The sequence below is a fragment of the Hevea brasiliensis genome, chromosome 1 (assembly GCF_030052815.1).
Source record: "Hevea brasiliensis isolate MT/VB/25A 57/8 chromosome 1, ASM3005281v1, whole genome shotgun sequence".
In the NCBI taxonomy this organism is placed as follows: domain Eukaryota; kingdom Viridiplantae; phylum Streptophyta; class Magnoliopsida; order Malpighiales; family Euphorbiaceae; genus Hevea; species Hevea brasiliensis.
The window spans coordinates 122,672,292-122,695,236 of record NC_079493.1 but is presented as its reverse complement, the minus strand read 5'-3'; the positions used below and the strand labels follow the sequence as shown (position 1 = coordinate 122,695,236).

The following is a 22,945-nucleotide window of genomic DNA, read 5'->3' as shown; positions in this document are numbered from 1 at the left end:
AATGCTTCAAGGAGAAAGAAAGCCAACACCATAAGTGGCTTCCTCAAATGTCCAAGTTTGGAGGGCAAAAAGAGCTGTTACACCGATATTTGTGCAATATATTCTTATTGTTAGTTCATATAAAATGAACTTGATTAACATAATTGTTTTCTGTATAAAAGTAGACGGAACATTGATTGAAGAGCAGCATGAAAAGGTGGACGTCAGTTTGCTGGCTAACCCTTTAAATGCAATTCATGGTGACTACCAAGTACCAACCTTACCATTGCATAATCAGCATCATTTAGAATGAAATGAAAATAAACAGAACATAAAGAAAATGGAGTAAAAAGGCATTTTCTATTTCTTAAAGTTATCCTTTGATGGTTCGAAAGATAAATGAAAAACAATGTTGATGAAGAAGGCACCGGTGCAGAAACATGGTAAAAATATTGCCAATCACAATGAATATTCAAGTTTTATTTCTGATAATAAACAACCCAATATTTTAAAGCACTGCATCAGGCATCTAGACAGCCTTTCAAGCGCCAAGAATAAGAACTCCCTTCAGGAGGCTCTTCCTATTCTACCACTACAACTGTCCAATTTTGTTCCTCTTTTTACATTGACTCTGCTCCAATAAATTCCGCTCCAGTTACCCATTTTAGAACCCGGTTAATATTACACATGTTACAGAGACCTGTAGAATCTTCAATTTTTTTTTTTTTTTCTCTTTCGCATCTTCACGGATGAACATAATCCAGATGATAATGCCGATAATGATCTTCAGATCCTGTCAAGGAGTGTCCTTTGATCTTTACTGATTGAGCAAAGGATGCAAACAATTGTATATTATCCTTGACCTTCTATACACATCCTTGATCAGTCATAGCTTGAGCAATAGTCAGAAAGGCAGATATGGCAGCTCCATGTACCAAGGCCCTGTTGAAAGAAGCAAAATGAGAAGAATACAATACAAGAACAGAACAATATCAACTATTGTAGATATATAGGTATTGGCATAACATCCACTATATCAAGTGGTCGTCAGATAATGTAGATTGAATAAATCAACTTTTCCTTGTCCCTACAAGCTAACTGCAATAAATCCACTGGCATTTGAGGTGAGGGCATTGGGAGAGCAAAGTGAGCTAACCCACTGTATAGCTCAAACCTCAACCAAGATCAAATAATAATAATAATAATAATAGTAATAATAATAAAATCTGCAACCACATATTTCATGCAGAAGGCCTGCAAAGTTGTCCTTGTCCCTACAAGCTAACTGCAATAAAATCCACTGGCATTTGAGGTGAGGGCATTGGGAGAGCAAAGTGAGCTAAACCACTGTACAGCTCAACCCTCAACCACGATCAAATAATAATAATCATAATAATAATAATAATAATAATAAAATCTGCAACCACATATTTCATGCAGAAGGCCTGCAAAGTTGATCAACAGGATAAATGCTTAACATTCACCATAAGCTTAATTTTGTTCCTAGAAACACAACATTTGGTTGAATTATCTACACTCAAAGAAAAAAATGCAGGCACAAAAGCATTTTTAGGTTTTGTTCTACACAATTTTCTTAAGACCAGCCATCACCAGGATGTGAATCTGTAATCCTCTAATTCAGATATAATCAAAGAGATTTGCTGTATTGCACTGCTGTCCCCTGATAACCATGTCTTTCAGTAAATCAAATGCTACATAGAGGAATTGGGTTTCCAAACACATTGGACATTCATAAAGCATTTATTATCACCACCTTGGTGCCATTATTCACACAGGTAGATGTACACTCAAATTGCAGATTTCCCGTGATATTGTGGTGCAATCATGTGTAAAATTTTCGGAGAACAAGAATTCAATATATGAAGAGCACATTATGTTGGGATTGCTTTTAATCCTCGATTACATTCTACTTTGACACGCAAAACATGAGTGAAAGGGTACTAAAGCCTGCATACACACATCTACACAACTGGAACAGGTGACTCGCCATCATGCTGATATCTGTGTTGCAAAAATTATTTACTTGTTTGTTTTATAGAAAAAATATAAACAATATAAATTAATAAAATGTATGCATTTTAGATGCTATTATTCAAAAAAATATGGAAAACTGATACCCGCAATTCCACAGCCACTTGGGGAATAGTTCATTTATATCACAACCTATAGTGGCAAAGAAAATTTGTATCATTATAGTGCTAATGTAGAAAAGCACTTACTCAGGACTCTCCTTTTGGTAACCAAAATCACTTGCTCCCTTGAGGGCTCTTTGGTATATCTGTTTCATTGCTTCCTGCCAGTCCAAAGTAAAAGTGAAAAAAAAAAAAAAGAAAAAAAAAATAGAAAAATGACCATAAATTGCAACTTAAAAGTACCAATTTCTGAACATTAATCTGATGAGGACAGAACTAGTGAACCACAAAAGATAAATGAAACCTACTTAACCCAAAATCAAGCCAAGTAAGTCTATGTTATCACGCTACCGAACTGTGTCGTCATGTATTGATATTGGGAAAAGTTACTTTGAGACACTTCAGGCTACTTTGGCAGCAACATAATAAAATTTCTAATCATAAAAAACAAATGACATTTTTAACAACTTCAAAACTGCTTTGCATTAGATCATTTTCCAACACAGGGGTTATGGATAATTAGGTTCTTCAAAGTAAATGACTGACTGGCTCACCAATTTGAGGCAAGAGGTTCCAAAATTGTAGAGATCCATCTTCCAGTTTGAAAATAATCATATCAAGGAAATAATAAATGCAAATAAAGTCTCACCTGCAATTTAGATTCAAAGTCCTCGGGGGACCAGTGCATCAAGTTGCATTCATGGTTTAATTCAAGCTCCCCAGCAACAACCTACAGCCAAGTATACTACATATTTAGTGCATAAATAAAGGGCATACTAATTATCATTAAGGATACTTAAAAGAATAAATCATGATAAAATCAAGCGATCTTATCTGTCTACCTTTAAAGACCAAAAACCCTTAAATGCCACCATATTACACTTGCAGAGCAACATCATGAGATACTTAGCAATTACAATCATATCCTGAGGGCTTCCTAAAGTTACAAATCACCTTCAAAGAAGTTTAAATCATTAAATTTAACTGCAAATTCAAAGATTTTAATATTAATCTGCCTGGATTTCCAGTCTTGCAAAATGAAAACAAAAAGTTTATCCTGAATGTACCTGTTAAGATGCATCTTCTTTATGAGATAAATTAAGCTTGCTTTGTATTCGCCTTATATTAGATAGAATGCTATGGAATGATGATATTTCAATTTTCAATTTTCAATTTTCAAATATATTTCTGCCTATGAAGAAATTTCATAATATATATATATATATATATATATATATATATATATATATATATATATATATTGACAAAGAAGAGAGAGGCTTATTGTGCATAGGTCAAATCGAGTATCATACCCCTCCAGCGCCAGCTGCCATAGCAGGAGCAATAAGAACATTTGCTTTTCTCAGGACTTCAACCGCTTCAGGTGTACAGGGCATATTTGAACCTAGGAAACAGAAAATAATGTGATACTCCTATCAACTGAAATGAAATTTGAAGAAGACAAAAAAGATACAGAAGCCAAAATGGATCATGCTCGGAACTACTACTACCTTCTACTAGTATACGACAACCAGAATTAACCAGATTAATGGCATCAGATTGGTCAATTTCATTTTGGGAAGCACAAGGAAATGCAACATCACACCTTTCATTCCAAGGTTTTGCTTCATCATAGTACTTAGAGCGAGCATAAGTCTTTGAGTAATCTCTGCAGATGTCACATGTAAGAATGACATCCTGAAGTTATGAAGATACCAACTTGATAAATATGTGAATGATGACTGTGGAAACCCATACCTCAAACTTCTGTGCTGGGCTTTGATATCTCGAAGAAATGATATTTTCATGTAATCAAATCCTTCATCATCCACTAAAAATCCCTTAGAATCTGTGCAATATTTTGCAAGGTATGCATCACAAGAGTTGCTCATATAATTGTACTTCACAGTAAAACGTCAACCATGCTACAGCCATCTAACTCCTAAAATAAGAAAACTACTGATCTGAAGGATCGACGATACAAAATTTTAAGAAGAAACAGAAAAGGTTCTTGTTGTTGAGATATTAGATAAAAGGTGCAAAACCTTATAGACATAACACTTCCTGCACTTTTAAAAAGTTGGAAGAGAACATTTTTTAGAGAAGCAGTTGAATAAAAAGAATACAAATATCATATCAACTAAAAACTCAACCAATATGCTTAATAAATTCATTTCTAAAACATAAACTATGAAATAAAACACATACAAAGACTGGATAAATACAATTAACCAAATATTCCAGAATTATGTTTGCCTGTTGTCACTTTTCATCAAATAAGTTTCCCCTTTCCCACAGCTATCTTTTGAAAATTAATCACTTGTTCTCAGAAAAAGGTTACATTCAAAAATTTATCACACAATACTATAATTCAGTAAGTATAGACAAATTTCTGAACATGAAAATTGCTCTAGATCAACATGAAGTTCAGCAAGATTAGACTTTAAAGAATGAAAAACATATTTATTGACAAACAACAAACAATCGTTAGCAACGCGTTCTAAGCCAAAAGTTTAAGTACCAACTGACAAAATGAACAAATGGTGAATACAACAAAGGCATTCGTTTCTTTTTTTTTTTCATAAATAAAATGGGACTTCTATTGCCAATGATTATTTGCAGTCAAACTGTCATAATAAAGTCAAAATATGTTTATTACCTATGAGATTTACCAAGGACCAAAAAGTACCTGATACAGTGACTGGGAGAGCACCATAAGCAATAAGCTTCTCCAGAACATGCATTGCAATCTTTCCAGAACCACTTACAACACATCTGAACAGGAAATGAGAAAGATAATTAAACTAAGGAATTTTTAGAATGAGGAACTGCTAAACTTCACCAAAATGCTGAAGCTCGATTTCAGTAGATTGAGCAATAATGAAGTGATGTACAACAAAGGGAAAAAAATCAAGAAGAGGAGAAATCAAGGACCCATCCTTAAAAAAGAGAACTAATTCTCAATAATTTTATTTAATCTCAATAATAATCATAATCCAAAGCTATTGAATAATAAAAATTAGCTCTATTTATAGAGCTTACAACCCTAATCAAATTAGGAATAGAAATTCTAATTTAACTCTAATTAGGAATACTAAATAAGATAAATTAGAAAATAATAGATCTAAAATAATAAAATTTCTAAATAACAAAAAAAACTCATTAAATTTCCTAATTCTATAATAATTAAAATTCCTAAATAAAATTCTAAACTTCATATTCTGCATTTTTCTCCCTTAGTTAGAAAAAACTTGACCTCGAGTCTTGAAGTGCGAGAGAATCAAAATCTGCATTAGGAGAACAATCAACTCTTCATTCTTGTATGGTAGCGACAACCTTAAAATCAAGCACTTCATGCTTTTCTTTACATCTCTCAAAGGATCTGGACAAATAAAATCAAGCTTATTAACCGTTGAAAGGCTCTTCAAATCATTAGGAATAACTTGATTTTCTTCAATCTCCGTTAAAGTTTCCATGGCTTGAATAACCTCATCAGTTTCTTGCTCTAGAATAGGCTCTTCAACAGGTGTATGTTCAATACTCAAATCTTCAGATTCTTCAATTTTAGATTCTTCAAGTTGTTCTTTTTCAATTTCATCTTCAACCTCAACTTGCTTTTCAAATTCAAGCTCCTCTTGTTGTTCTTCTTGTTGTTGCCTTGCTTTTTCAAGACTCTTTGCCTTTATATTTTCAATACTTTTTATTGTATTCAACTGTTCTCTCAATTGAAACAATTGTGCTTCTTTCCATTCTTCAAAATATTCAACTTCTTTATCCTTAACTTGTTGATAAGTCTATTGACCATGATACTCATTCTTACATTCTTCAAGTGCTCTCTCCCCATATTGTAAGATTATTTGTATATCTTGATACTCATCAAATAAACTGCAAGGAGCATAATTAGGACTACCATATAAATGTATCAAATAAGATATTTTATTAAGTTGTTCATAATATTTATCAATTTCAGCTCGTATTCTTTGAATTGTATCCCATAATTCATCTGATTGTACCTTAGAATCAGTAATTCCATTATGTAGTCCTTCATTATCGGTCCACCCCGTGGGATTCAAATTAAATAAGCATACCTCATCCAAGAAAACTCCAACTTCTCCTTTTAGTTATGGCATAATCTGCTGTTGGAGAGTGATGTGGGAGGCAAAGGAGAGCAACAGAGAATGGAATCTACTGCAACACAACTTAGAGTAAGCTGCGTGAGATCTACTTCAAGCTGTGGCGGGTTCAGGAGTTGGATCTGACCTGACTTGAAAGGAATTGGCGCTAAGGGCAGCGGACAGTACTTTCTACAATAGGGATGGGTAGATTGGCAATCGAAGAAGGTCTTGGGAGTCAAATGGCCAGAAAATCTGTTTTTAACTTTTGGATTTTTTTTTTTTAATAATAAACAGTAAACTAGGCAATATATGTTTTGAAAGCTGAATGAAAATTGACAGGGTAAACGAAGGAAATTTTGAAAGAGGTTAGAAAAGAGGTTGAAAGTTTTTTGAAAGTTTGAGGAAGCCATGGAAATTTGGATTGAATTTACGCTCTGATACCAAAATTAATGCAGAACAAAGGGAAAAAAAAAAAAAGAAGAAAAGAAATCAAGGACCAATCCTTAAAAATGAAAACTAATTCTCAATAATTTTATTTAATCTCAATATAATCATAATCCAAAGCTATTCTAACTCAACTCAACTCAACTAAGTCTTTATTCCAAAAATTTGGGGTCGGCCATATGTATTCGCTTTCTCCACTCTAAATGAAATCCAAAGCTATTGAATAATAAAAATGAGCTCTATTTATAGAGCTTACAACCCTAATCAAATTAAGAATAGAAATCTTAATTTAACTCTAATTAGGAACACTAAATAAGATAAATTAGAAAATAATTGACCTAATAATAATAAACTCTTTAAATTTCCTAATTTTATAATAATTAAAATTCCTAAATAAAATTCTAAGTTTCCTATTCTGCATTATGAAGTTAACCAAAAATCATTATTAATAAAATAATTAGATAATGTAGCATGGATTACACTTGTATTGCAAGAATTAACAGCATAATAATGTCTCAATTCTCAAACACAAGACATCAGATTGTTCAGCTAAGCAGTCAGAAAAAGTAAACTGTACCCTATATGAATAAAATATAAATTCGAATGCTATGTTATTGGCTTGTAATAAACAGTTTTACTAAGCAAACAGAGTCAAGTGAGGGACCTTAGTCCTTTGAGTTCCTTATTCATGTCTGCAAGCATAAGCTGAGCAAAGAAAACCTGCTAGAAGCATAGAGAATTCATTAAATTCCAAGTCTCCCAGATACCTAAAACAAGACACATAACATATAAGAAGTTGACTGGACTTCCTACAAGAGTAAATATGTAGTAAAGAAGAGGATGGGAAATTTCACACATGTGAGTCATATTGTTAGCATACAAGCACTTCAACCAGAAGCACTATCTAAGAGTATAGAAAATGAGACTATTATTACCAGTCCATAGCCAGTAGCTTCAGTTCGAAGGCTAGAGCCAGACCAAAATATCCTTGGCCCTGTAAAACTTCCCTGCATAAGTAAGGCATACATATGAAGGCATGTAGATAAGTCACTTTAACCTTCTTCCCATGATGAATATTTGCATAGGTAATAAGTTAAAGAGCAATTAAGATAACAAAGAGACACTAGAATATAAGCTATATACGTATAAGAGCTGTGATAGTGATAAAAACCCCAAAAACAGCAATCCCAATGCACGCACAAACTATAAAAATCCTTTAAAAATAGTAAAAAAAGAAAAGCATACAGAAAAGTAGAATATTTCTAGAAAAGTTTAAAAAATTAAGAGTTCAGCTCCTTCAGTTTTAAGGATATAATGTTAATCATCTTTACCAGTATCCCCTTTTCCTTTCCATCCCCATGTCCTTCTCCATAGACCACCAAACATACATTAAAGGAAGGATAAACACACACAACTTGAAACATTCATTAATCTAAAAGGGGTTAAAAACATTCAAGTTAATAGCAAGATCTGAAGAAGAACCTGAAAATGACCAGCTAGACGTCTATACTGCCCAAAGAGATATCCCATTTCTCGAGTACCAACACCCATCTCCTCTGAAGGAAGGTCCTAAAATGTATATAACACAAAATCAGACAGCTCAACAGAGAGTTAGCAATTAGAGATTGGAAGATAAGAGCAACAGACTCTTCTCACACTAACCTTGTCAGGACCCAGATACCTAAAGATCTCATTCATGAAACTTTGACAAAAGCGCATAATCTGCCAGTGTAGGTTTCAGCAAATATAAGAAAAAATCTAGAAACTGCAAAATATAAAACATCACAATTAGAATGATTGTGACCTCATTATCACTTTTTCCTTTTGGATCAAAATCACTTCCTCCTGCAGCTCCTCCCAATTTGTATGGTGATAAGGCATTCTTTAATGTCTGGAAGAAAGTGGACCCCAACATAACATGGTAAATGTCAGAATTAAGCCTTTTCTGTGTATAAAGTTTTTTCCTTATATAAAACTTTTTCAACAAAACTTTAGGAGCCGCCAAAACCTATTAAAATCAACGTGAATTTCAAAGACAGATTTATGGTCCATTGAAAAACAGAAAAAGAATACCTGTTCAAAACCAAGAAACTTAGCAATACTTAAATTCATAGAAGGATGAAAACGAATGCCACCCCTACATGGACCCAATGCCTGGTTAAAATGTACTCGAAACCCTCGATTGACATGTGTCTCACCCCTGTCATCCACCCAAGGAACTCGGAAAAGAAGCATGCGTTCGGGTTCTAACAAGCGCTCCATTATGTTGACATAACTGAAACATGTCATGAGTATAAGAATAAGCTTGGTTTGAATCTTTTCCAATTTATGACTAAGAAAATGAAGAGGGATTAAAATTAAAACAAACAGGAAATTCATTATATGGTAAACTCACTGAGCATTCTTTGCAATTACTCTTTCTAGACCATGGACAGCTTCTTGCACTGATTGTATAAACTCAGCCTCATGAGGATCCCTTTTAAGTGCAGCTTCAACAATTGATCCAGCCGTTTTTGACATGAGAGCTTCAATTTAAAAATGTCATAATGAAGCCATATGGAAAAAAATTAGCCAAAAAAAAATTCAGGGAAAGGAAATCTTATTTTGTTATATGTTGCATCATCCAGATGGTTCAGAATAAATATGTAACCACACACAGCAATACTTCAATTAAATTATTAGTTCTTAACTTTTAACCAACAAAGTATAGAAGGAGCTTACAACCTTTTACATAAATGGGTTTATCAACAATGATCTTGTCCTTGGAGGCTATCTGAAGACGAAGAGCCTCCTTGTGAAGCAAACTATTATTGTGTTCTTCCAATGCACTCATCTGCATATTCCTACTGCCTTCATTCCCGTATGGGTTCCTTCTATGCTTCCTACCATATTCTCTACAAACTGAGCAGAATATCCTCGCTGTTCCATCCTTCACATCCACATATGCCCACTTGTAAGTATCAGCCCATTCCTCTCTCCATCGTTTGACCACCTTTTTCTTTCTTTTTACTGGTTGTGCCTTTGACATATCTTGATCTTCAGAAGGAAGTTGAGAAACCATCAGATTCTTGGCCTCATCATGCTCCTCAGCAGAAGGTTCACGCGGTGGGCCACTGATGAGAGGCGTGTTAGCAAATGAAGGGTCATCATCCCCATGACCAATCTCCAGATCAATCTCCTCCCCGAGTTCCCTTACCACCAAGTGATGCCTCTGTGCCTGCTGAATCAAGTTTATATCATCCATGGCAGAATTCATCCCCACTCCACCAGACGGCAGCAACATTCAGCATGACAGTCTTACCACACCATAAATCCTCCAGATTCTGTTATTGCATGAAAAGCATACTCCCCAATCAACTAATTTCCATCAATATAAAATTAATAAGACAAAATGGTTAGAGAAAGGCAACAGAAAGGAAAAAGAACAAAAATTAGAAATCATCCATATTACAATAACTTTGACAAAATAAGAAGTAAATCTCAACCCTGATGATCTTATTAACAATATGTGCCTTATTTGGGTTCCACATTTGTTGATCTAGCCAAGTTAGGCCATGGTTGTGCCCATGTTATCACGTTATGGCAGACTCCCATAGAGTCTTGCAGCTTGCTTTTGCAAGCAGATCATGTAGGGGTGGATTTTGAGAGGTAGTTTGTCTTTGTTTTCTCTACTTATCTAATTTACCAAATAAAAAGAATATACATATACATTCCCTGAAATAAAATTAAAAAACCATGAAGCCATGATTTAATCCAATGCCATGAAATAAATTCATTCCATTGAAATTTCATTTTGTACATGTATCATAGCAATAAAAACCCCAGTAAATTCTAGCCATAGAATTTAGCTTCCGTTTCACAATTCACCACCAAAATATCCTTTAACTTGCTCATTTAAGATTAAAGAAATAACAATAATAGCACCACACACACAGACAATTTGATCCAACCTTAGTAAACAACTAGGCAACTTCATAAACATTTTAATGCATTTTCAAAGAAAAAATACATCACATTTTAAACGATCAAATCCTCCAAAACCTGTTTCCCCATTCACCAATCACTACACTCAGAAATAAACATTTAAGAAGAGGTCCCCAACAATACCATCGAAAATCAAAATTCAACAACCAACTTCCTTAATCAATCACCGAAGAACCATCTGAGCACAGAAAATCCCGAAATTTACTTAAAAAAATAGTTTTTAGCACAAAATTCACATACCCAGAACCGATACAATCATAAATTTCCATTCTTCAACATACCCAGACATTAATATTAAATATTATACAATACCCAGAATCTTAATTTAAACAAAATTCACATACCCAGAACCGATACAATCATAAATTTCCGTTCTTCAACATACCCAGACATTAATATTAAATATTATAAAATACCCAGAATCTTAATTTAAAATAAAACAAAAACAAGTACCTTAAGATTAACAGAAGTAGCCAAAGTTGCCGTCTCAAAACTTTGATTCTTTTCTATCGTCTTAAATAACTCTTATCTCCACAAAAAACTGCTCCCACTGCTAACTAACACAAGTATCGAACGTGCTAAAGAGATATATATTATTGCAGTAGATCGAGCTCCTAAGGTAAGGGATATAGTGGGAGTTTTCCTTGATCAGTGATCCTTTCTCCCTTTTTGTGTACAAAACCAGACATCATAGACCATGGTTAGAGCAAGTCTTTTAGATAAAAAGATTTTTTTTTCCATTTCTTTTTTCTATCTTCTGGTTTCGCTTAGTGGATTTTTAATATAACCGCAAATTGCATTTGTTTTCGGGTGAAATATGAATGAGATACAGCACAAATGGAATCTTACCTTTTTTTTTTTAAGTAAAAATTTATTATTTTTTTAAAATAGTAAAATAGAGTTGCATTTATCAAAAAGAAATTGTAATATATGGGAATCATCACTTATCATAGCAACCTTTAATGGAAAATTTTGTTAATATCTATATATAAGTGATATTGGACATCCTATCAGTGTTTTTAAACAAATTTTATCTATCTGAAAAGTATAATTTTAAAAATTGTTAAAAAATTTAAAATTATTTTATTGTTTTAATTATTAGTTTATGAAAATTAATTTATTTTTTTTATAAAAATTAACTTATAAATATTAATTAACTTAAATTTATAAGTATTTAAAATTTAAAATAATTATTGTTAAAATGATTATAAGTATTGATAAGTAGGTAATACAGTTGATAAAAAAAATTTTATAAATATATTTATTGTAAAAATAGATATTAAACAAGATATATAATAAAATTTTAAAATTAAATTAAAGTAATATGGTAAAATACTTAATCATATTAAGTTATAAGTATAGTTTTTTTCAGTATCAAAATTAAAAATTATTTTTTAAAATTTATTAGTTTGGTATTTATTTAAAAAATAGATACATTGAAATAAAAGAGAAGTACAAAAAGAATTATAAACTCACAGACACCTTCTTATAAGACTATTTTTTTATGTTAATTTATAGAAAAAAAGTTATAACTAATGCATATTTAAGTAGTGCTAGAACCCATTAGAATATATAATCAAAAGTTAATTTATTTGCATTATAACAATTTAAACATGTTAAATGACAAAAATACCCGCACTTAGTATAATAGTTGAGCAAATTTTAATACTAAATAATAATTTAGGCATCCTCTGTATATATTTTTATATATTACATTTAAATTTTTCTTTTATTTAAAATTATTTATCACAATCAATGAAAGTTTATAAATGATTAAAAATTTTCTCTCTTAAATAAAATAAAGTGTTCAATCCATTATACATAGAGAAAATCAATGCTGAACATACTTTACCCTAAAATGAATCTCCCCAATACAAGCAAGATTAGACATACTTATGATTTACTGCCAAAAAAAAATTATTTATGACATTTAGAAAATAAAAAAATATTAATTTTTTTTTAATTTTATTTTTTATTTCTATTAAATATAATAAATATTTATATGAATAAATAAAAAATAAGTTAATTAATTACTTAACACGAAATGGATAGAACGCAGAATAACAACTTCGTAAAAATCTCATGGAATTGAAGTGTAAATGTAACGTATGATAAAAATGAATCCCATTAAATTTTCCTATGAAAACTTTCGTCCACCAACTGAAGATTGGCCAGAAACCACTCTGATTGGCATGGCAATAAATAACTCTCTCTCTTTCTGGGCATATGGCAATGGGAGGTTGGAATTCTATGAATAGATGCAATTCACACAGATTAGAATGTTATATAAAAGATTTTATTTGTCAGAACTAGAAAATTTTCCTTTTTGTTATATCACCCTATCCATTGCCATGGGTGTACACAGGTTTGGTTTCCATAGGAAAAATGGGATTGCTTCTCGGGGAGAAATGAGAAATGTTCAATCTTTTGTATACAGGAGAGCGAATTCTTTAATCCTTTGCTTAAGGTTCTGCAATAATTAAAAAAAAAATGTAGAATTAGTAACTCAAAACCAACTTTTGAAAGATAATACCAAAAAAATAAAGGGAAAAGGAAGTGAGAAGTTTCAAAGGGTGACTGCATTTCAGTGTATCACCTTCAGTTCTTCATGAAGCACAATGAATATCTTTCTCAACCGTTTGTGTCTCTGCGAGTCATCGTCCAATAAGAATACTCAAGAATAGAAAATTCAAAAAGCTATTAAATAATATAAAATGCAAGCTATATTACTGAAACAAAATTCCCCAATCCCCTAAGAGTATTATTTGTGCCTCAATCAATCCAATGATCTCACAAGAAGTTGCTTACTAGTTAATTGTCTCATAGTCACTATACAATGATCTCACTAGAGAAGAAGTTGTGAGTGTAGTTTTTGGGGCATGTGAGTCACACGATTAGTCAATTCATCCTCATCCTCACAACAAGAAACAGCTGCCTAAGGTTTACTCTTGCCAATAACACAGTGCAATCATTTCCAACTTTATCATCCCACTCCTACTCCTAAATGATCTTATCCTCAAAACAAACACCTACTTTTGACACTTAATGCATGTCACTTCTTTATTATAATAAGAAACAACTGATGTAAAATGTTTTCTGGCTCCCAATCTAAACAAGCGTTGAACAAAATGCTAAAATGAGTTGGACACCCAAGACTTCAACATTGTCTAGAAAGTTGAATGTGAAGAAACAACAAATTATCACAAAATTCACTGCATGCTCCAATAAGGGTTACGGGTTCAATAGCATGATCTAATCCAACCAGCCCAATCCAACCCCTGGTCTTTTTTACCTTCCTTTGTGGAACGTGAGGAAAACATAGTTGCAAGCTGTGTACTGCAAGTTCAGCCTATAAACCACCTAAAACAATTTTGAATCTAACCTTCATCATTAGCTTCAATGATACATCCATAAAGCACACATAACAGACAAAGGCACCATTTAATCCCTAATTTATATTGCCCAGTAAATTAAATTTGTTTATCCAAATTAAATCTGGCCAACAGATTTCTAACACACACTAGTGGATTTGATTATTTAAAGATAAATGCATAGAATGAAATGAATCATAATGGATACCGCTCCACAATGACGATAAGATTCCCTCAACTGCAGCAAGATCTTATGATATCTGTCCATATCCCTGCCTTTTGCAAATTCAAGGTCCCTTCCCATTTTCTGGAAATCATTCCTGTATATAACAGATGAGATAGATGTAATAAAACAGCAATAAAAAATATCATCAGATCATCTAAATAAAAGCCCACATAAAAATTTACCAACACTTTGCATGCGACAATATCCACACTGTACCTGTACTTTTCTAGGCTCTTGTTCAAGGAGCAGTAACAATCATACTTATCACGGTATTCCTGCACATACTCTTTGTACCTATATTAAAACATAAAACAGGTGATTTAAAATCCCATGCAATAGAAATATGTAATTCAATTCCTACAACAGACACAATAAGCTATCTAGGCAAGAAAATAGCATCATTTAACACAAAAATGAATAGAACTACTTACTGAAGAAAATCCTTAATAGGTCTCCTGAGCTCTGGCTCATCCTTTTCATACTTCGAATAAGAAGTGGTGTCTTCCTCAGAAGAAGATTCTCTCCTCTTTTGAGCATTATTGTTGACCTCTGTCAAAATTGGATCCTTTTGTCCCTCTACAAAGTCAGCCATCACATTAGATGTCTGTGTTTTACTTTCCTTTATCAAGTGGGAAAGCTGCCCACGTTTAGAATCATGCAGCTGCTGTGCATTGGCAGGGGCTCCTTTATGGCTTTCTCCATAGCCTTCCATACTATTTCCTAGTTTTGCAACAGCTTCATTCTGTCTTAATCTGCTATTTGTATCTGCCAACTTGCCAAAATGTGATACTTCACTGTTATCTACCCTTGAAAGGTGTTGTGGATGCGACTGTGGAAACTTATGGTTTGATCTCATTAAATCTTCAATAGGATGATCAGGGCTCTCCTTAAACCCACTACCTAGATTGGGTGGAGAAGGTTTTCCTGAGTCCAATGCTGTCTTTACAACAGGTTTTGTCTTACTTAAATCAGAATTACAGTTGTCTGAAGTGCTTTGTTTGTTCTCTGACTGTTTAAAAGAACTCTTCCTTCCAAATTGTTTTTTAACAGGTGTTTCTTCAAGCAATGACTCACGAAATTCTCCTAACTCCAATTCTGAAAGCTCTCTTTGGAGGGTTCTCTCACTGACAGCTGGAAACTTTTCCATATCAACTCTATTTCCATCCTTTGGTGAAGACCCCATGTGTGAGTTCGTAATTTGTGTAGCCTCCTTGAATTTCCCAAATGTTTCACCCTGTTTTCTGTGATGGGAATCAAAGGGAGCTGAGTGTCTGCCTCCAGCTCCACCTTCCTTGGGGTTTCTTGGCGCCTTTTTCTCCTTCGTAAAATTATCCTCATTTTGGGCGTCTCTAGAAGCCTTTTCTCTTTGAATGGGATAACCTTCATGCACATGAGAACTCTTTTCAGAGAATTTACGACCATGTCCTGAGCTCTCAGAGTGTTTGGATCTCCTCGTATCGGAAGCCTTTGACCTAGCATTTTTTTCAGAAGACCTTTGTCCCAGTTGCTGAAAATCTGAACTAGGTTTTCCAGCAAATGCCTGGTTGTAAGCCTTTTGTGATCCAAAATCAGTATTTCCTTCCCTATCAATTCTATTAATTGTTTGAACAGCAGCGCCCCTGTAAGTTTCTTCAATGTCTCTATTGTGAGGACTCTCAGATAACTGGGCATCCCTAACCTCAGAAATTGGTGCTTGAGCTAAGCTTTCTATTTTCAATCTTTTAGCATGTTCAGATTTCTCATCAAAGTGCTTAATATCAGGACCCCTTTTGGATTTACTTTTGAGCTCAGAGCTGTCAGATTGTTCATGCCTGAAGCTGTCCCTAACCATATTTTCATTATCATCAAATAGTGTTCCTATGAAGGTTTTGCGCTCTTGAATGGCATCATGATCAGAGAAACTAAATTTATATCCTTCCACAACTTTGTTGCCTTCTTTGCTGGGAACCAAACTATCGTTTGCAGCCAATTCAACTTCCTTCTCATTATCAGCCAAATCTTTCTCAATGTCAACAGCATCTGACTCATGACCTTCAACATCATGGGCAGCAGAGCCAGGACCATCAATGTCAACTGCATCAGATCCATCGCCATCTTGCTTCTCACCTGTCCCATTCTGCTCAGACCTCCATTGAACTGGTGATACTAAGAATGTTGGTTCAGATGCATGTAGTTTATGTTGGGGTTCTTTGTCATCGTCACTTATGATATCCACATCCTCATCAGAGCCCTCTTTACTGTTGGATGAAGCATCACTTTCACTATCACTGCTACTCCCACTTCCACTTCCTACTGGGCTTCTACTTCTGCTTCTACTGCAACTTCCACTGTCACTACCACTGTCACTGCTGTCACTATCACTATCACTATCACTGTCGCTTCCACTATCACTAGAGCTGCCTGCCTGCCCCTCACTATTGTCAGAAGCTTTCTTCTCACCAAACAAATCAGGTGAATGCTGTTGGATATCAATTTTTTCTATAGTTGACTCTTCTTCAAATTTAGAGTTTGATTGTGCATGTTCCTCAAATCCAACAGCAGGGCTTTTCTCAACAAATCGTGATTCTGGAGGAGGTCTATGATTATGGTTGTCTTCAGGAACAAGTGCCTGCTGACAGTTGTCTTCAGGAGAACTGAAAAAATAAAACATGTAATAACTCTGTGCTGAATATACACACAAAAAGAGATGGACTTCAAAAACTTCAGAAACGTATTCCCCATGAAATGAGTAATTCATATTCAATGATCAAAGGTATATAAATATTTAAGCACAGTATGAAGAACAACAATATAGATTGGTCCCTTAATTGCTACTAGATGGTAACAGCACCATCAAATGAGGTGTATCCTAAATCATCATTTGATAGCAAATATAATTACAATTAATCAAAAACAAAAGAAAAGATCTCCCAAGCAGTTGCAAAAAATTACAACAGATATCAAAAGTAACAGACAGAATTTAAAAAAGGCTTCAGCCAAGTCGCATAACATTTATAGCGAGATGAGAAAGCAAAACGGTTCAAATCCATTGGCTTAAAATGAACAAAGAAAACAAAAACCTACTCAATACCAGCTACAGTGGAAAATCAATGTGTAGGAATTCAGAGTCTTAGGACCTATTTGGCATTATTGTTGGAATTGTTATTGAGAAAATTACTTTTTAGATATACTAGTCATAGAGTATTAAAAAAATAATTTAAAATTAAATTTGATAAGTCTTAGTCACAAGAACATTAAAATAATAAAATAGTTTTCCTCAAACTGTTTTTTTTAACAACATCTAAAATGATATTTTTTCCTGAAAAGTAAATTTCTCTCTTCAACCTCAATGCCAAATAGGTACTTGGCATAACATAGTTCCTTGCTATAGCTAGATCAATTTCTCATCTAAGTAATAGTGCTCTGTATTTCCACTAGGCTTTTCTGCTAAAATTACTAATTTCATTTCATGCTAATACCCAGAATTAATTAAAAAGAGATAAAGAAAAGAATATGTTAACAACCTTACCAAAGAAGTAATCAAATCAAAGCCCAGTTTTATCAAGTAAAAATGGTAGGTACCTTCCACTTTCATATGAAGGTTTCCTGAAGCTTTCCAACTCCACTCCTGATTTCAAGAAATATCTTCCCGGAGCTTGGAAAGTTGCAATCTGATGCTCACGATTAAATTAAACAAAATAGGATCATACACTATTCTAAGACTAATGGTAGCTAGGAGTTGGATCACATACTCTTTTAATAATGGGTTCTATCTTCTTAGCAGAGTTTGGAATTTTATCCCCAATAGCTTTCTCCAAGGCCTAGGATCCAAGACATCGAATATTGAAGGAGCCCAGAGAAAAGAGTCATGTGTTAGTAGAGAGAGGGGGAAAAAAGAACAATGGGAAAAAAATAAATAAATAAGCAGGCAGCATAAAATAATGAAACAAATATTCAAAATTTTAACTATTTCCATCACATGCCTTCAAGCTCATCCCTTTAGGATTCCCACTCAGTAGAGTAATTAACATGCTCTGTAAATCCATTGGTTTGGTCCCAAAGTTCCCTTCATGTCCAGTTGTTTCCCATGCAGCACTAGAAGCCTTAGTCTGGAATTCTTTCTCAGTATTAGTGGCATTCTCTTTACTTTTAGACTGTGTCGGTGTCACCTCTTCTGTGTTCACCTTAGCAACATTTCCAGTTACAAATGGAGATGCTGGAGTGCCAGATTGCTCAGGTGTAGATGGCAGAGGTGAAGATGAGTGTCTGCCCTTTGCACTAGTAGTTGAAGAAACTCCAGGTTTAAAGGTAGATTTGGGGACTGCAAATGCTGAAGGTTATGTACATTCTAACACACTAATAAAGGGGGGAAAAAGCAATTGTATACCAATCTTAGATTTCTGAATTTATCCACAGAGATTGTATGCAAAAATAAGATACATATTTCAATAAAAAGGAACTCACGAAGTGTACCTAGCGGTGGTTCAACTTTCTGTTTTTTAAATGGAAGCTCTTTCTTTTTAAAGGGCATCCTCCATGGATTAGCTGGAAACAAGAGAGGGACATTAGATATTTGAAGAATTAAAGTTAAAGCCCCAAGTTTCAACCAGCCATCAGGAGAATGTTTTCATTAGAAAATGTAGTCCAGATCCAATCAAATTCATCATAAAATATTTAGTTATAAATATGCCATTAACGTTTATTAGTTAAATCTTCTAAAGGGCAATGTGCAGCGAGATATATTTGTGTACATGTGTGACACACACAGAATTTAAACAATGAAAACTTACCCTCAGCAGCTGCCAATTGCTTTATTTGACTCTTCATGGAGGGGTTCCCATGATCTAACACAATAGCTCTGTAATCAGGAAAAGGAGCAGGGAAAACTTAAATAGTTCAAGCAAAAAACACATCAAACAGCTTATGTGTCAGTTTCAACAACAAAGCCACCACACAAATTGTTCAAATTCAATTACTCTGTTTGCTTAAGTTTGGAAATTAATCAAAGATCAGTATGGAAAATGGACAGGGAGAACCAGAAAAGAACTCAAAACTTTAAAGGAAAATCCAGTGAAGGAACTAAATCAAAAGGATTTGTCCATGTGAAGCCCACACTGCAAGAATGATTATTCTTGATCATCTGCAGTTTAACCCATAAACATAATAAAACCAAATAGTTCAAGAATACTATTATGGAATGCCAATGCAAACTATTGAAGGATAAAGCATATGCGGCAAGAACTTGCCAAAAATATCTTGCTTCAACTACCTGGTGTGGCAAGAAAAAAGGATTCAAAAGACAATAGTTCAAAACCAACACAGAAAAAGAAGGAACAGAATTGAAGATCAATAATTCAAGCAATATCAATGAGACTCAGTCTACAATGAATGCACTACATGCATTTGCAATTTTGCATCACACATCAGAATCAACCAATTCATTTGAATATATCCAATACACATGAATATCACTAATAGAAAAAGAAAGATTCGATAGATACAAGTTTAAGAAAAATATAAAAGTAAACAGTCCAGGTGCATAGCAAAACAAAATAATTTCAAGAAATGAAATAGCAAAATAAATTTTGTAACTACATCATATGACATACTTGCGCGATTTATGTTTGCGATCAGCTTCCTCTGACCGCATCTTAACATGGTTCTTAGTTGATTCATCCAGGATACGTTGGACATTCACCTTACGCCAGGCACACCCAGATTCAACAAGCAAACCATTTCCATCTTCACCACTTTGACGTTCTTCATAAATGTCACAGAGGTCACCAAATTCCCTTGACCATGTAAATCTAAATTCCTTACCACCCACATTAATAACCTGATAAATTATAATTATTTAAAGATATAATTGCTTGACAAATGGTAAGCCACAACCATAAGGAAATTTCTGCTAGGATCATTCTATGCAACTGATCAAGAATTACACAAATTTCAGCTAAATATCAGTATTCAACTGAAAATAAAACAAATAAGCCACCATATAGACACAAACAAAAGTGGTGCCTCAAAAAAAACTAAGCCTATAAAAACTATTGAAGAATCACATGATTATGAGAAAATCATGTGACTAATTGGCAAAAATCAATGAGTTGATTGATACTTATATAAAGGAGTGATTTGTGTTTTATTGACAGTGCACCATTCCAAATTATAACACAGTATCCACATGGATTGATCCCATCCATTTCAATATGATTCCATCCTACAAGTGATTCAGCCGCATCATCAGTCTTTTGGCCAATCCATTTCAACAAGGTTCCATCTTTCAACACTAATGAGCACTTTGGTTCTATTCAATTATCCATCTTCACCATTTGTAAATTGTGAATTTCATCATCACTCCATGAACAACTTGATGGGGAGTATTGAAGAATCACATGATTATGAGAAAATCATGTGATTAATTAGCAAACATCAATGAGTAGATTGATGATTGTATAAAGGAGTAATTTGTGTTTTATTGATACTGTATCATTACAAATTTTAACAAAAACATAAATGAAATGGCAAATGGCAAAATTCCCTCATAGGAAAATACATAACTAAGTTACGCCTAGCCAACATTTCAGAGTAGCAAGATTCACTCGGTTCAAGTTACATCAAGAAACTCAATTTTCACAGAGACAATCCATAGAAAAATATCACTGAGCAAATGTTCCCTTAACAATAAGAAAATAGCAATGCCTGATTGGCAACAGACGAAGAAATATAAAGGCCCCCGTCTGAGGGTTGAGATTAGGGGGCCAAAATGGTGCTTTTTGAAAAAAGCATCATTCTGAATGAGTTGAAAAAATAGTATGAAAAAAAAATATATTTTGTTATTTGGAGGTCTTATGACTAAAATGCATTAAATTTTATTTTAAATTAACATCGTGTTTTTTTTCCCAATATTCTGGACAACAACTCCAACATCAGTGCAAAACATCAATCTATGGAAGCAAAATTAGAACTCATTCACATGCCCTTCAGGATTATTCAAAAGAATTTCCGAACACATCCACACTAAAAAAATGGAAACTTGAAGACAGCCAACAAAATCCCATTTGCCCAATTGGAAGCAACCACAAAAATAACCCAATAAAAACAAATTGGGAGAGAGGGAAAAAAAATTGAACTCACGTTTCCATTGGTATTACTACCCAAGGAATCAAACTTAATCCTGGCAGTGCCACCTTGGGCTTCAACCCTTCTGATCTCGTCCACCATGTCGGGCGCCAGTCTTATAATCATTGAAAAGGCAAGTGGGTTATCACCGGGAATAAGAGAGAAGGTCTCTTCGACAGCTACTGTTGCAGACGACATGGCAGCGGTGGGAGCTGAGCGATTGCGATGATTGGAATTGCCACCGAGGGAGAGGCGATGGTTAGAGGCTGTGGAAGACCGGTGAGGCGGCGGAGGAGGAAACGAGGAGAGACGCTTGGTGCCTCCTGCACCGCCCCCGCGGGCGCCGCCTCGGCCGCCGAGCTTGGAGGAGGCACCGTACATTGGTTGGTCTCGTTAAATATTTAGGCCTCTGCGTGTACAATCAATAACTAAGTATCTGTGGCGAGACAGAGAGCATGAGAGAGGAAGTAAAGAGAGTGGAGTAGTTCTGGGTATGGAGGTGGATGAAGAGATTCAATTGGGAGAAGGGGGAGCTGGCGGAGGGAATGAATTTGGGATAAAGTCACGATTTGCCAAACGACCCCTTTTCTCCCAAACAATCTCTTATTGAAATTTGCTTTAAAAAAAAAAAAAGGCCAAAGGCGCATTTGAGAATACAATGGCGTAAGTGTGAAGTTTGGTTAACAATTGGATGGATTTTGTATTATTATTATTATTGTTAAATTTAATAAATTAAAATATTTATAATAAAAAGATATATATAGTTCATATATATTGATGAAAATTTTGTGCAATTATTTTAGTAGTAAATGACCAATAAAGCCTTTTTTAAATTAAAAATAAACTACATTTAAAAATTAAAAATATAATACAATATTTTAACTCAAATTTTTATTTGTACATCCTAAATTTGTGAATATTTAATTACCAAAATATAGAAAACTAGTCCTAATTAATGCTATTTGAGAAAGGAATGTGGTGAATGATAAAAAATAATATATAAATAACCACACATATATTAGTTGAGTTGATAAGAATTAAATTTAATCATGAATTGAACCTTAGTGGTATCAAAAGATTGCTCTCTTAAAATAAATAAATAAATAATGTTTTTTTAGTATTAGAAATATGTAATATCAAAATTATTAAATACATACTCAATTCATTTTATAGAAATAGATTTAATTTTTTTTATCCGTCACAAATTATAGGAATTTTTTAAAAATATTAATTAATTTATTATTTTTAATATATCTTTATTTATTTTATACATTGAAAATGTAAAATTTATTAATTTTAATAATATTAACTCTGTTCATTTTTATTCGTCACATTTGAATTTTGTAATTAATAAAATGATTTGATAATTTTATATTAGTAACTGATTAAATTATCTTTTATTGCACCTAATTATTTTTATATAAATATTTATTATATTTAATATATATAAAGGGTAAAATTTGAGAAAAAAAAATGATTAATGCTCCTTAATTTTTTAAATGCCATAATTAATTTTGCACAAAAGAAAAATTAAACATGACAAATAAAAATCAATGGAGGTAGTAATTTTTT

At 33.5% G+C, this 22,945-nt stretch overlaps 2 protein-coding genes across 9 annotated transcripts; both read right to left on the bottom strand.

Moving 5' to 3' along the window:
• Positions 1-431: 431 nt before the first annotated feature.
• LOC110639078 (uncharacterized) lies at positions 432-11,498 on the bottom strand. 8 transcript variants are annotated; one of them, XM_021789881.2, is made up of 16 exons: positions 11,129-11,498; positions 9,416-10,014; positions 9,087-9,216; positions 8,765-8,966; positions 8,496-8,582; positions 8,354-8,413; positions 8,174-8,260; positions 7,627-7,698; positions 7,356-7,411; positions 4,822-4,907; positions 3,891-3,981; positions 3,644-3,801; positions 3,446-3,537; positions 2,782-2,862; positions 2,220-2,293; positions 432-921 (listed from the first exon to the last, which is right to left on the bottom strand). In XM_021789881.2, the coding sequence occupies exons 2-16, from the start codon at positions 9,972-9,974 to the stop codon at positions 846-848; spliced, it is 1,911 nt and encodes a 636-aa protein (XP_021645573.2). In that variant the 5' UTR covers positions 9,975-10,014; positions 11,129-11,498; the 3' UTR covers positions 432-845. The 8 variants fall into 8 exon arrangements, 5 of the variants coding, with proteins under 5 accessions (XP_021645573.2, XP_021645575.2, XP_021645572.2 ...); XM_021789883.2 differs by having other exon boundaries at positions 9,416-10,048; positions 11,129-11,447; XM_021789880.2 differs by lacking the exon at positions 11,129-11,498 and adding an exon at positions 10,177-10,373.
• Positions 11,499-12,949: 1,451 nt separating this feature from the next.
• Positions 12,950-22,020, bottom strand: LOC110639056 (uncharacterized). Its single transcript, XM_058150525.1, is given in 13 exon segments — positions 12,950-13,145; positions 13,272-13,322; positions 14,255-14,366; positions 14,489-14,566; positions 14,704-16,905; positions 17,834-17,922; positions 18,004-18,072; positions 18,235-18,572; positions 18,725-18,796; positions 19,042-19,109; positions 19,553-19,630; positions 19,861-20,087; positions 21,389-22,020. Coding segments are annotated over 13 exon segments (3,801 nt in total). The 5' UTR covers positions 21,755-22,020; the 3' UTR covers positions 12,950-13,094.
• Between the last annotated feature and the right edge of the window lie 925 nt (positions 22,021-22,945).